The 12977-nt window shown below is 43.6% G+C and overlaps 1 protein-coding gene across 1 annotated transcript in view; it reads left to right on the top strand.

Moving 5' to 3' along the window:
* SNRNP200 (small nuclear ribonucleoprotein U5 subunit 200) overlaps window positions 1-12977 on the top strand; it is a 53067-nt gene that overhangs the window by 18949 nt on the left and 21141 nt on the right. The window contains exons 10-21 of the mRNA XM_081869994.1: window positions 185-268; window positions 944-1117; window positions 2510-2647; window positions 2802-2957; window positions 3783-3953; window positions 4167-4360; window positions 6358-6481; window positions 8125-8274; window positions 8701-8811; window positions 9580-9711; window positions 9889-10077; window positions 11901-12098. Of these exons, the coding sequence (XP_081726120.1) occupies window positions 185-268; window positions 944-1117; window positions 2510-2647; window positions 2802-2957; window positions 3783-3953; window positions 4167-4360; window positions 6358-6481; window positions 8125-8274; window positions 8701-8811; window positions 9580-9711; window positions 9889-10077; window positions 11901-12098 (1821 nt within the window). The remainder of the gene's footprint in view (window positions 1-184; window positions 269-943; window positions 1118-2509; window positions 2648-2801; window positions 2958-3782; window positions 3954-4166; window positions 4361-6357; window positions 6482-8124; window positions 8275-8700; window positions 8812-9579; window positions 9712-9888; window positions 10078-11900; window positions 12099-12977) is intronic.

Below are 12977 nucleotides of genomic sequence, written 5' to 3'. Positions count from 1 at the left end.
AGAAGGATTAGAGTTACAAGCTTTTGTAGGGCAAAGTTCAAATCGGCCACACAATTTACTACAAGATGTCAGGAGAGGAGAAAGTGCTGAGTGTATATAGGAGCTCACCATTGTTGAGCAGCCTGGTATGGATCCTTGGAACAAAAACTCACCCTAACATGGAGTTTGTGTCCTCCCACTTCAGGAAGAACGCTCTCGCAGGGAACGTGTCCGCCAGTCCCGCATGGACACTGACATGGAAACCATGGATCTGGATCAAGGAGGAGAGGTACCCTTGCTTCATCAAATATTCTTAGGTGGGGGGCGGGTCTGAGGTACATGTGAGGTGCTACATGAACTGGGGGGAAATCATTCCTCATCTTAACTCCCTTGCTTGTTTATGAATGAAAGATTGGTGGGGTGGGGTTTTTACGGGTTTCTGTGCTATCACTTCTTAATTTAATGAACTATTTTTGATGGAAATTTCCATTTTGTCCATTTCTTTTTTAAAAAAATAATATTTATTAAAGTTTTAAATGTTACAAAAAGAAAAAGAGATAACTCCAAGTTAAATAAAAACTTGACAACACATCACAATAAGGAAAAAAGAGAATAGGAATTTTTTTTAAATAAAAGACAGAAAAATAGAAACAATTAAAAAACACAACGAACCTTCCCATAACTTATCTTTCATTTGCTTGTTTCCTTGACCTCCTCGCACCTCCCTTTTTTGTATTCTAGTTCGGTTAGCTATTTCAGCAAATCCTTTCCATCTTTCCCAATTTTTATCCTATAATTTATCTTAATACAATGTAACTTTACCTTTCCTCCATTAACAATCTATTTTTACTTAATCCTTTATAATATTTCTGCTAAAGCCACATAACTTCATTCCAGCCTCCTTCTAACATTCCTTAATTTTACAATGTTTCTGTAAATAAACTTTAAATTTCTTCCATTTCAGGCATTGGCCCCTCGGCAAGTTTTAGACTTGGAGGACCTTGTGTTTGCCCAAGGCAGTCACTTCATGGCCAACAAGCGATGCCAGCTGCCAGATGGCTCCTTCCGCAGACAGCGCAAAGGCTATGAGGAAGTTCATGTTCCTGCGCTGAAGCCAAAGCCCTTTGGTTCAGAAGAGGTTGATGATGTGTTTTTTTATTTCCCCTCTATATAGACAGCACTTGTGGCAGGGGGCTTGTGGTCTTGCCTACACCAAACACACTCATTCACAAACTAGCAGCCTGGCTGGATGCCTTCAGCAATCATGAAGCCTTCGTTGCACATCCTACCGTTTCTTGGTCTCTCAGGCTGGTAGCAGGTTGTATGTATGTGCTAACTACTGATCTACAGTGGTACCTCGGGTTACATACGCTTCAGGTTACATACGCTTCAGGTTACATACGCTTCAGGTTACACACTCCGCTAACCCAGAAATAGTGCTTCAGGTTAAGAACTTTGCTTCAGGATAAGAACAGAAATCGGGCTCTGGCGGCACGACTGCAGCAGGAGGCCTCATTGGCTAAAGTGGTGCTTCAGGTTAAGAACAGTTTCAGGTTAAGAACAAACCTCCGGAACGAATTAAGTACTTAACCCGAGGTACCACTGTATTGTCTAGTGTCCTGGTGCTTGCACAGGGGGTCCTTGTATGAACTCAGCCTCCTTTTCTTTTGCTCATTAGAGAGACCATAGAGAAAAAAGCAGAGATTGAGATGCCAGTCTAGACAATAGCCTGAGACTGTAAACAGAACCAAGCAATAGCAGCAGTATTACCCCAGGAAAAGCTCCAGTTTAAAAATCCTGGACAAATAAAGTCTATAACAGCAGTCTAAACTGTTGAGGTGACCCAGTTAGGGAGGTTAGGTGGCACCATTGAGAGAGCCGTGTGACTGGAGCTTTGCTCTCAAAACAGAAAACCTTGGAAACCTGAGAAATCCATCTAGAGGGTCTTCTGGTTCCCTCACTGGGAGAAGCGAAGTTACAGGGAAACAGGCACCTTCCCTGTGGAACGCCCTCCCTTCAGATGTCAGGGAGATAAAAAAATTGCACAACTTTTAGACGACACCTGAAGGAGATTTTTAATGCTTTGTTTTTATTATGTTTTTATATATGCTGTAGTCAGCTCAGAGTGGCTGGAGAAACCCAGCCAGATGAGCATGGTAGAAATAATAAAATGATGATGATGATGAAGGAGACATTGTAGCAGCTAACTGCTGCTGAGGTCTTTGTTGAGCAGGTGATGTGTTAGGAATTTGGGCAAGGCTCGATGTCCTTCCAGTCACCAGGGTCATCTTGGAAGAACTGCTTTGGTATTTGCTGCCCATCTAAGATTTGTCATCCTCTTTACAACTTTAGTCTGCTTAATTGCTTCACTGCTTTTATGGGCCAATGGGCAGCATAGGCTCTTTCCTCTAAAGTGACTTCATAGTGAATTGTGGATTTGAACTGCTTCTGTTCTGCCTATAAGGATTCTGTCTCATGAGTTCATTACTGACTTGCTGGACAAAACCATTATTTCTTTTCTTATTCTCAGCAACTACTTCCTGTGGACAAGCTCCCCAAATATGCACAGGCTGGATTTGAGGGATTCAAAACACTGAACCGGATTCAGAGCAAACTGTACCGTGCTGCCCTTGAGACAGATACAAATTTGCTACTCTGTGCACCCACAGTGAGTGTTCCGTTTTATGATGTCAAATATGATGGATCTTTCTGAGCCTCTGCACTGTTCCTTGATTTTTACTAGGGGAAATGTCTTTCTGGTCTCCTGTTTGAGGGGAGGGATGGGAGAGTGAAGGTTTTATTGGACACTCTCTTCATTCCAGGGTGCTGGGAAGACAAACGTGGCTTTAATGTGTATGCTGCGTGAGATTGGGAAACACATCAACCTTGATGGAACAATCAACGTGGATGACTTCAAAATCATCTACATTGCACCAATGAGGTCTTTAGTCCAGGAAATGGTGGGCAGCTTTGGGAAGGTAAGAGGAAACAGCAGTTGGCTTGTATAAGACCTTCACCAGGTGGGAGTGGATGGAGGAGAACCTGAACTTGGAGGAGAGGTGGTGTCCAGTGTTCTGAGGAGCTTTTCCACTTGTGCTTATTAGGTGTTGCTATCATTTAAAATTATATGGCAGCCCAACAATAAAAGGATCAAGGCAACCTATAAAATAAAAGCAACCAAAGTATTTTAAAAATAGAAAGATTAAAACAAAAAGGATCAGTAAAAACAAGCACTGTACAAGGAATTAAACAGAAAAGTGTTTGCCAAAACAACTTGCAATGTAATAGATGCAGCACAATAGGAAAAAGTAGTTGAGGGAAGAGGAAAACAAGCAAGGTTACTTTGTTTGCGGCCATTCCAGCTTTTTTTTAAGCATATGTTCAAAAGGGCTGGGCCTATTAGCAGTAGTGTCCAGGCAGCCAATGGAAAGAGCTTTGTTTGTCTTGCCTCTCTCTCTTATGGATGCTAGGGGGAAGAGTCGATACCTAATGAGAATGGCGTCTAAGAGTCTGAATTGGGGGCTCTTTGGATCTTTGCTTTGGACCTATTAATCAGTTTAAGGCAGCCTTGTTATTCATGCTGCCTAGAGTTGCTGGGAGTTGTAGTCCAAAGCACCTGGAAGGCTCTAGGTTGCGGAAGACTGTTTTCAGGTGTGCCCCACGCTCTCAACCACACACTGTTGTAATTTAGAGGTAGTACTGACTTGCTGTTAGGGTTTAAACAGTAATGTGTGTGGAATACTTGAAAGCACACTATGAATGCACATCTGTTATTTATAGCTGTGTTCCAATTTTCCTTCTAGCGCTTGGCCACTTATGGCATCACTGTGGCTGAGCTGACTGGGGACCACCAGTTGTGCAAGGAAGAAATAAACGCCACTCAGATAATTGTCTGCACTCCAGAGAAGTGGGACATCATCACCCGCAAAGGAGGGGAGCGTACCTATACCCAGCTGGTGCGCCTCATTATTTTGGTGAGTTTCCTTGGAAGCTTCTCGTTGAGCTGTGATGAGGGTCTGTGTTTCTGCTACACATGGCATGCTGGGGATATTTTCTGGGTGGGAGAACATTTGAGACATTCAGAATTGCAACCAGCCAAATGTAATGGTTTCTGGGCTCTATAGGGGATGTGTAAATGGTGTGGCACCTCCCAGAGCAAGGAGGGTAATGCTTCCTGCATTCTACAGGATGAGATCCACCTCCTGCATGACGACCGGGGCCCTGTTCTGGAAGCCTTGGTGGCCAGAGCCATTCGCAACATTGAGATGACTCAAGAAGATGTACGGCTTATTGGGCTGAGTGCCACCCTCCCAAACTACGAGGATGTGGCTACATTCTTGAGGGTGGAGCCTACCAAAGGCTTGTTCTACTTTGACAACAGGTATGGGGTGTGTGCTGTGGAGAGTCTTCTTTTTTCTTTTTTATGACTTTCAGTTATATGCATTTCAACAGTTTTACAATCATTCTCACATTTCAAAACTTGACTTCATTCCTCCTCTTTCTGCGGTTCCTTAAATTTATTTTTATTATTTCCTGCATATTCTAAATTAACTTAACTTACTCTTTTATTCATCGACTTTAAATATATACTCTTATGAAACTGCAGGTTATTACAGTAATCCTTCCAATGTCCTTATCTGTTTACAGTTTGTTTGTAAATATTAAATAAACCATTTCCATTCTTTTATAAAAAGTTTGTTATCTTGATTTCTTATTTTTCCACTAAATTCCACTATTTCTGCACAGTCCATAAGTTTTTGTATCCATTCTTCTTTCATCAGGACGACTTCTTTCTATTTTTGGGCAAATAACGTTCTTGCCGCTGTAGTCGCATACATGAATACATTTCTATACTGTTTAGGTAGTTCTCCCTCTATAATTCCCAAAAGGAAAGCGTTGGGTTTTTTTTACAAATGGTTATTTTAAACATCTTTTTCAACTCATTATTTATCATTTCCCATTAAGCTTTAACCTTTCTATAGGACCACCACGTATGATTAAAAATACCTTTTTTTCCTCTTTGCATTTCCAACACTTAATCAGTTTTGATTTATACATTTTTGCCAATTTACTCGGTGTTCGATACCATCTGTATAACATTTTCATGTAGTTTTCTCTTAAACCATAGCATGCTGTAAATTTTATATCTGTGTTCTACAATCGTTCCCTTGTTTCCATATCTATATTATAAGCAGTATTTATCTCCCAATGTATCATTGAAGATTTTACTTGCTCATCCTTTGTCTCCCATTCCAACAATACTTTACACATTTTAGACAGCACTTTAACATTGCATTTCAACAGATCTCTCTCTAGTTGTTACATTTGTTTCCCAAACCCTTGTACAGTGGTGCCCCGCAAGACGAATGCCTCGCAAAATTAAAAACTCACTAGACGAAAGGGTTTTCCGTTTTTCGAGGCACTTCGCAAGACAAATTTCCCTATGGGCTTGCTTCGCAAGACGAAAACGTCTTGCAAGTCTTGCGAGGTTTTTTCCCTTTCCCCCCCTTTTTCTAAGCCGCTAAGCTGCTAATAGCTGCTTAGCCGCTAATAGCGCTAAGCCGCCAATAGCGCCAAGCCGCTAATAGGGGTGCTTCGCAAGACGAAAAAACCGCTAGACGAAGAGACTCGCGGAACGAATTAATTTCGTCTTGCGAGGCACCACTGTATTCTGTTTTTCTTAAATATTACATTTAAATGATTATATTGTATCCATGTTGTTAACTTTCTGATAAAACCTTAATTTGTTTAATTTAAACTCTCCTCCCTCTTGTTTTAATATATTTCTCTAAGTTGTCCAACCTATTATCATATTCAGCCTGGAAGTGCCTCAGCCCCCAGCGCACAGCAGCAGCTAGCTGCGGTGAAGGTGCTAAGGCACCCCTCAAATGCTGGCTTCGCACGGGGGGGGGGGCAAGATGGGTGTGAGCTGGTGGGGCGGGGCTTATTTAAACAGCTTTGCTGAGGTGTGTGCAGCCATGTGCCCCTCAGCAGAACAGTTTAAAGAAGTGGGACTCGGGAGCTGCAGTGGTTTCACTCGCGAGATACTGTGGGATGAAGCCGCCATCATGCTCTGGCCCTCAAACCGGTCCTGGGCGATGTATCACTACAGTCCCTGCCACAATAAACCAAGGGTTTCTGCACAAAGTTCTGTGTGCACTATGTTTGCCTATATATATTTGCTCTCTAGGTAAATGACCTGTCTGTGGCTATGGAGTTGTTTTTTAAAAGTCAAACAAGAAGGGGATGTGCAGTGTATTTTGTAGGGTAGATAAATATGCCTTTGCTCCTTCACTTTACATTTCTGAGGAAGTAATTGCCTTCTGTAGATCTTACCTTTCTGCTTGTCACTTACTTGATGCCTGACACTTTTTGCAGTTTCCGCCCAGTGCCCCTGGAACAGACTTATGTGGGAATCACTGAGAAGAAAGCAATCAAGCGCTTCCAGATCATGAATGAGATTGTGTATGAGAAAATCATGGAGCATGCTGGGAAGAACCAGGTAGGTTCTCGTCTCTGGGTAAATTGGGGCAGTGGGTGTGGGGAGAGGGATTGCATCTCAGAGATGCAGGAAACCAGGCAGAGGGCCTTCTCGGTAGGGGCATCTGCCCTGTGGAGCGCCCTCCCACCAGATGCCAAAGAGAAAAACAACTGCAAGACTTTTTGAAGACATCTGAAGGCAGCCCTGTTTAGGGAAGCTTTTAATGTTTGACGGACTATTGTATTTTAATACTTTGTTGGAAGCCACCCAGAGTGGCTGGGGAAACCCACCCAGGTGGGTGGGGTATAAATAATAAATTATTGTTTTGGAAGAACAACTTGGAAGTGGGTGGAGGCATCTCTGTGCACCCCTATTTACCTCCAGGCATCCTATTTGGCCATTGCTTTCTATCCCCTCCCCCACCTCGAAATATCATTTCTTAATCTGTTCTGGGCTCAGGGATGTGGTGAAGTGCATTTTCTCAGGAAGAGGCATGCGTTGTTGGGAATGTCGTCCTGGCTGCTGGGTAGCTGCTGATTTGGAACTGCATTATAGCCTCTATGGTGCTTCTTCTAATACCCAGCTGGAGTTCCCCATTTCGTTGAACATTGACTTTATTTATTTTTATGGGTCTCTTGGTTGTAACTGCAATGAACTTAAGTGGACAAGAGTTGCAATTTTAACATTGGGTACATTTTGAACATGCCAAGTCTGACCCAATATAACTTACCTTGACAGGTAGCAGCTTCCTGTGATTTCCCCAGGTGTCATTCTCAGTGCCAAGGTCTTTTTAATTGGTGGTATCTGGGTTTTAGATTGCAAGCCTGAGAGCAGAGGCTGCTTTCGCTTTTTTTAGTGCCTTTTAATCAACACTGGGAGCCTCTTCAGCTGAAGAGTGCGGTAAAAATGCTTTAATTGAACAGGACCTGGAATCTTCTGCTTACAAAAACCTGTGCTGCCTCCCCTTTTTTGCCTGGTCCTACAGCTATATTTTATAGTATAGAGAAAAAGAGGGTGGGCTGCCGTCTATCTGAAGCACATAGCAAACTAATGTCATGGTATATCTGTTGAGTGCCTGTAAGCCCTTCTAAGCGGCTCTCCTCTTGAGCCCTAATCCAGCTTTTCTTTGTACAGACATTTAGGAAAGAGCAGGCAGAATTGTGCACATAGTGTTCATCTGTGTTTTGGGGTTCTCTCTTTCCAGCAGATGCTGCTGCTGCTTTCAGACATGTCAATACAGTCTACGCTCACACAGTAGAGTGGGAAAGGGGCTGTTTTCCTTTATGCCACTGTTAATTGACTCTGGCGCTCTCCATTTATTCAGAATGTGTGTATTCTTATAAACCAAAAATCATGTTGGCTCCTTGCATGATTTTAGAACATTTATCTGAATGAACAGGGGTCTAAATCGCATCTGGAGCCTACCTGCACAGAGCAAGCTCTCCATTGCAGGCCTCACCCATATGGCTAGAAGAGAATGCAGGGCCAGCAAATAAAGTTCTTCCCTTTTCCTCAAATGATGTTGATCACATGAGGCAGAACACCTTTTGGACTTTTCCGCTTGTAATTATACTGTCCTCTTTGATCCCCGCCCCCACTGGCTTGCTTTCTCATTGCATAGCTATCATGGACTGATAACTTTGATTTCTGTTGTCTCCAATCAGGTGCTAGTGTTTGTCCACTCCAGGAAGGAGACCGGGAAAACTGCTCGAGCCATCAGGGACATGTGTCTGGAGAAAGACACCCTGGGTCTCTTCCTGCGAGAGGGCTCTGCCTCCACCGAGGTCCTGAGGACAGAAGCTGAGCAATGCAAGGTATTTATTTCTGTATTTATTCAACCTTTATCTACCACTTTGTCATATTTAATTTCTATAATGATTCACAAATTAACCCATATAAATTAATACCAAAATAACAAAATCAAAAAATAATTGGCAAAAAGCAATGCAGTGATAAAATCTGTGTTAGAACCAGAAAATAAAGTGGTTTGCTTTCAAAGGCCAAGTGAAATATTTTCTTTTCATACGTCTTCGAAAAGAGTCCCTTCCCCTAGTGGAAGGTCAACCCAGGCTCCTCATAGGATAGAATTAAGAGAAGGGTTTCACCAGAATATCTTTGGTGCTTGCTAGCATCTCTTTTCTTTCTCTAGAACAAGTTCACATCTCTCCCTTCACTCAGCTACAGAAAATCAGGAATCATTGGGGGGTTTTGACGGCAATGTTGTTGTTTTTTGCTCACAGAATTTGGAGCTTAAAGACTTGCTGCCCTATGGCTTTGCAATTCACCATGCTGGCATGACCAGGGTGGACCGAACATTGGTGGAAGATCTGTTTGCAGACAAGCACATCCAGGTATGACAGCAGATTTCCCCCAGCAAAATATTTGAAGGGGTCACCCCCCTCCAAAGCTGATGGGCATTGCCATTCAAATGGTGTCCATGCATGGCACCATATGATTGATTATGGAAGGCAGGGCATGCCTGACTCTCCTCCCAATATTTTATTCAAGTTGGAGCCCTGCTTCCCAGTGAGGTGAAAGACAGGGAAGAGGGCAAGACAACAAACAGCAGGTGGAGCTTGGGGTAGGCAGAACCCAAAGACCATGACAGGCATAACATGCTTGACATAGAGGCACACGTGACGTTTAAGTTGTCATGGTGGAGAGAGAGCAAGACTAGAGACTGGGAAGGGAAAGAAATAGATTCAGGAATGGAAGACAAATGGAGAGTGGAACTAGGGGTTGGGGAAAGAGGTTAAGAGCTCTGTGGGGAGAAATAGGTTGAGGGACTGGGATGTGGGCAGAAAGAGCAAGGGCAGCGACTGGAAGAGCAGACTTGGGAGACAAAGGGGTGAGTGTGGGGAGCTTTTCTTTCTCCTAGCACAGCACTGAAGCAAAACAGTCTTGTCATGGTTCCCTCTCTCTGCTTTAAACTGATGCAGCGCAGCCTGCCTGCTCTTCTTCTTACCACCCAGTCTCCAAAGATGGGTGTTGGTGAAGCTCTATTAAAATTGGGTGCCACTTTTAATCCCTCCCCCCCCCCCGGTGCATTGCAGCATTGTTGGGAGCTCCTTTGAAACTAAGCAGAAGATTCTTTCCACCCTGATATTTTTCCCTTACAGGTTCTGGTCTCCACGGCAACTTTGGCTTGGGGTGTAAATCTTCCTGCTCACACAGTCATCATCAAGGGGACACAGGTGTACAGCCCAGAGAAAGGTCGCTGGACTGAGCTGGGTGCCCTGGACATCTTGCAGGTAACTCCTATGGGACACAGGCACACACTTTAGTGGATTTTAGGATTAAGGACATTATTTCTCTCTCTGGTTCTTTAGATGTTGCAGGAATATTCTTAAGACACTTGGCTGTTAATTAATGTTAGAAACTCTGTTTGAGGTCTAACTTACCTCTCTGACTTGTGTGTGTTTTTAAAGATGCTGGGTCGTGCTGGGAGACCTCAGTATGACACCAAGGGCGAGGGAATCCTGATCACTTCTCATGGAGAGCTGCAGTATTACCTCTCACTGCTGAACCAGCAGCTTCCCATTGAGAGCCAAATGGTGGCGAAGCTGCCAGACATGCTGAATGCAGAGGTCGTGCTGGGCAACGTCCAAAATGCAAAGGTGAGGAGGAGAGACCCCAGTCATGACTTGTGGCTGCTCTGTTTTTAGTGGCTCAGCACAGAGATAAAGGGGGATGCTGTGTTAGGGAGACCATTTAGTCACAACACATGATCATGATCTCTCAGTCGGGTGCAGACTTGAGCATACTGAAGAATCTTGGTGGCATTTTATTAGTGGAGACCAATTTTCAGCTTGAATTGACAGAGAATCTGGATTATTCTGATTAGGGATTTTGAGTGTGTGCATAAAGTATAAAGTAACAGTCCTGCTGATGGTTCTAGAGTCACATTTGAGGAGGCTAGATACTCAGCTGTGAATCTGGCATCTAGACTCATACTGGGCAGTAGTCATGGTATTTAGTGGGTTGTGTGTGAGAGGAGAAGTTCATCTCTGAAGCCTCTCTTCCTAGTTCGTGACAATTTCAGAATTCAGGGCTTTATCCAGTATTCTCTGTCAGCTAGTGCAAGGGTTCTTGTGCTGTGGACAAGTGAGTTTTAATGCTGTGAAATAGGAATCCAATTCAACAGCTGACTAGTGGAAACCCATTATGCAACAGATGGTACAACAAAGAGCCACCTGCTTATGCATTCTCTTGCAAAACAATGTTCTGTTGTTGCCAGACATCTCACCAGTGACATCTTAGTGCTCCATTTGATAAAATCCTCAGTCTTCCCCTCTTCTCTTAAGGCCACATCCACACCATCAATTTAAAGCAGTCTTACACCATTTTTAACTGTCTTGGCTCCCTCACCCTGGCTGAATCCTGGGAAATGTAGTTTCTTGCTTTGTGAGGGATAAACTACAGTTTCCAGGATTATTTGGGGGGAAGCTGTGACTGCTAAAGTGATATAAATGTGCTTTGAATGGCTGGTGCAGATGTGACATTAGTTAATGGACCTGCAAAGGTGTGCCCCTCTCCACTATTTTTTGAAGGACCTGTCCTTTGCATTTGCATTTCATTTATTATATTTCTATGCCACTTTTCACTCACACAAGTCACAAAGCATCACACACACAGTAAATAATAATATATTAGAACATCACAAATTACAACGTAAATCATATAAAAAATAAACAAATCATTAGTAAAGCAATTACAGATTATCAGTAAAACAACCACTTTCTATAAAACGCTCTTAAAAAACCATAGGTTAAACAGCACAACCACAAGTAAAGTCATATTATAAAATTCACAAATCACGACAGCACTCATAATCCACAAAACAACATTAACAAACTAACAACCCAAAAAAAACTAAGCACTGTTGAATTACACGCACACTCTCTACCCCATCACTCATAGTCTTCTACTCAGTTCATCAGAAGACACATTTGCATAATGGTCATGACAGCAACTCCCTTCTGAAAGCTTCCAGGGCTGAAAGGGCTGAGGATGGGACAAGGCAGGTGGGAAAAGCCCTTACCCAGGCATAGGCAAGCTCAGCCCTCCAAATATTTTGGGACTACAATTCCCATTATCCCTAGCTAACAGGACCAGTGGTCAGGGATAATGGGAATTGTAGTCCCAAAATATTTGGAGGGCTGAGCTTGCCTATGCCTGGGTAAGGGCTTTTCCCACCTGCCTTGTCCCATCCTCAGCCCTTTCAGCCCTGGAAGCTGAAGGGAGAAGGGAGTTGCTGTCATTTGGGGAACAAATGGACATATTTGTGGATTGTCTTCCCCATCCTTGCCTGATGGCCAGCAGAGGTGGCCTTTAAAGCATGCTGTGATGTCCCTGTGGCCTCTGCCCCATCCTATCCCTTCCAGGATTTGAGGTTGCTGGAAACTGCTGACTCTGATACTGTGTTTCTTGGCCGCTGCAGGATGCTGTAAACTGGCTTGGCTATACTTATCTCTACATACGAATGCTACGTTCCCCAACTCTGTACGGGATATCGCATGATGACCTGAAAGGAGACCCATTGTTGGACCAGCGCCGGCTGGATTTGGTGCACACTGCAGCTCTGATGCTAGATAAGAACAACCTGGTCAAGTACGACAAGAAGACAGGGAACTTCCAGGTGAGAGTGGAGGAGTTCAGACTCTCTTTGCAGGTGCATTCTGCCAGTCTTGTCAGGAGTCTGGCCGCCCAGGATGCTTATTTGCAGCTGCTTTGCCAGCCTCTTTGCGCATCTTCACACGTTATATTCTTATCAAACAAAACTTATTTTGCTACTTTAAAATAAAATGTGTTACTATTTGTAGGCTGCCCTTCAGCCAAAAAGGCTTCCCAGGTGGCTCCCAAGAATAAGCAGATACCGTATTTTTCATCTTATAGGGCGCACCAGCCCATAGGACGCACCTCGGGGTTTTTTTGGGGGGGGGGGAAATGAATAAAAAACATCCCCCCCAAGCCTTGCGGACACCCGTCCGAAGCATGGGGAACCCTAACCCCATGCTTCGGGCTGCAGGCTGCTGCCCGCAAGCCTTGTGAGCCCGCGGGACCTCCCGCCGGGCTTGCAAGGCTTGCGGATAGCTTCCTGAAGCCTGGATAGTGAGAGGGGTCGGTGCGCACCGATGCCTCTCGCTCTCTAGGCTTCAGCGAAAGCCTGCATTCGGCCCATAGGACGCACACACGTTTCCCCTTCATTTTTAGTGAGGAAAAAGTGCGTCCTATGGGGCGAAAAATATGGTAAATACAAATACAATAACACAAATACAAAATAATACAAATATCAAATGATTTGTGTATATTTAGTATGTAACATTTTGCTGTGAGACATATGGCTTCAATTTGTATAAGCAAAATGGTAAGTATACTAAAAATGACATCCTATATAGGTTTAAAAATGGTGTGCTAAATACTAAAGAGTTGCAAATGGTTGCGTCCTGTGCTGTCTAAGCACATTATCTTATTTTTTTCTACTTTTGAGATGCACAAACTAAGAAATTTGCAGGAA

Source organism: Podarcis erhardii (genome assembly GCF_964252035.2).
Source record: "Podarcis erhardii genome assembly, chromosome: 7".
NCBI classification, from domain to species: Eukaryota; Metazoa; Chordata; class Lepidosauria; order Squamata; family Lacertidae; genus Podarcis; species Podarcis erhardii.
Note: the sequence above shows the minus strand (reverse complement) of the source record. Positions and strands in the feature narration are given on the sequence as shown.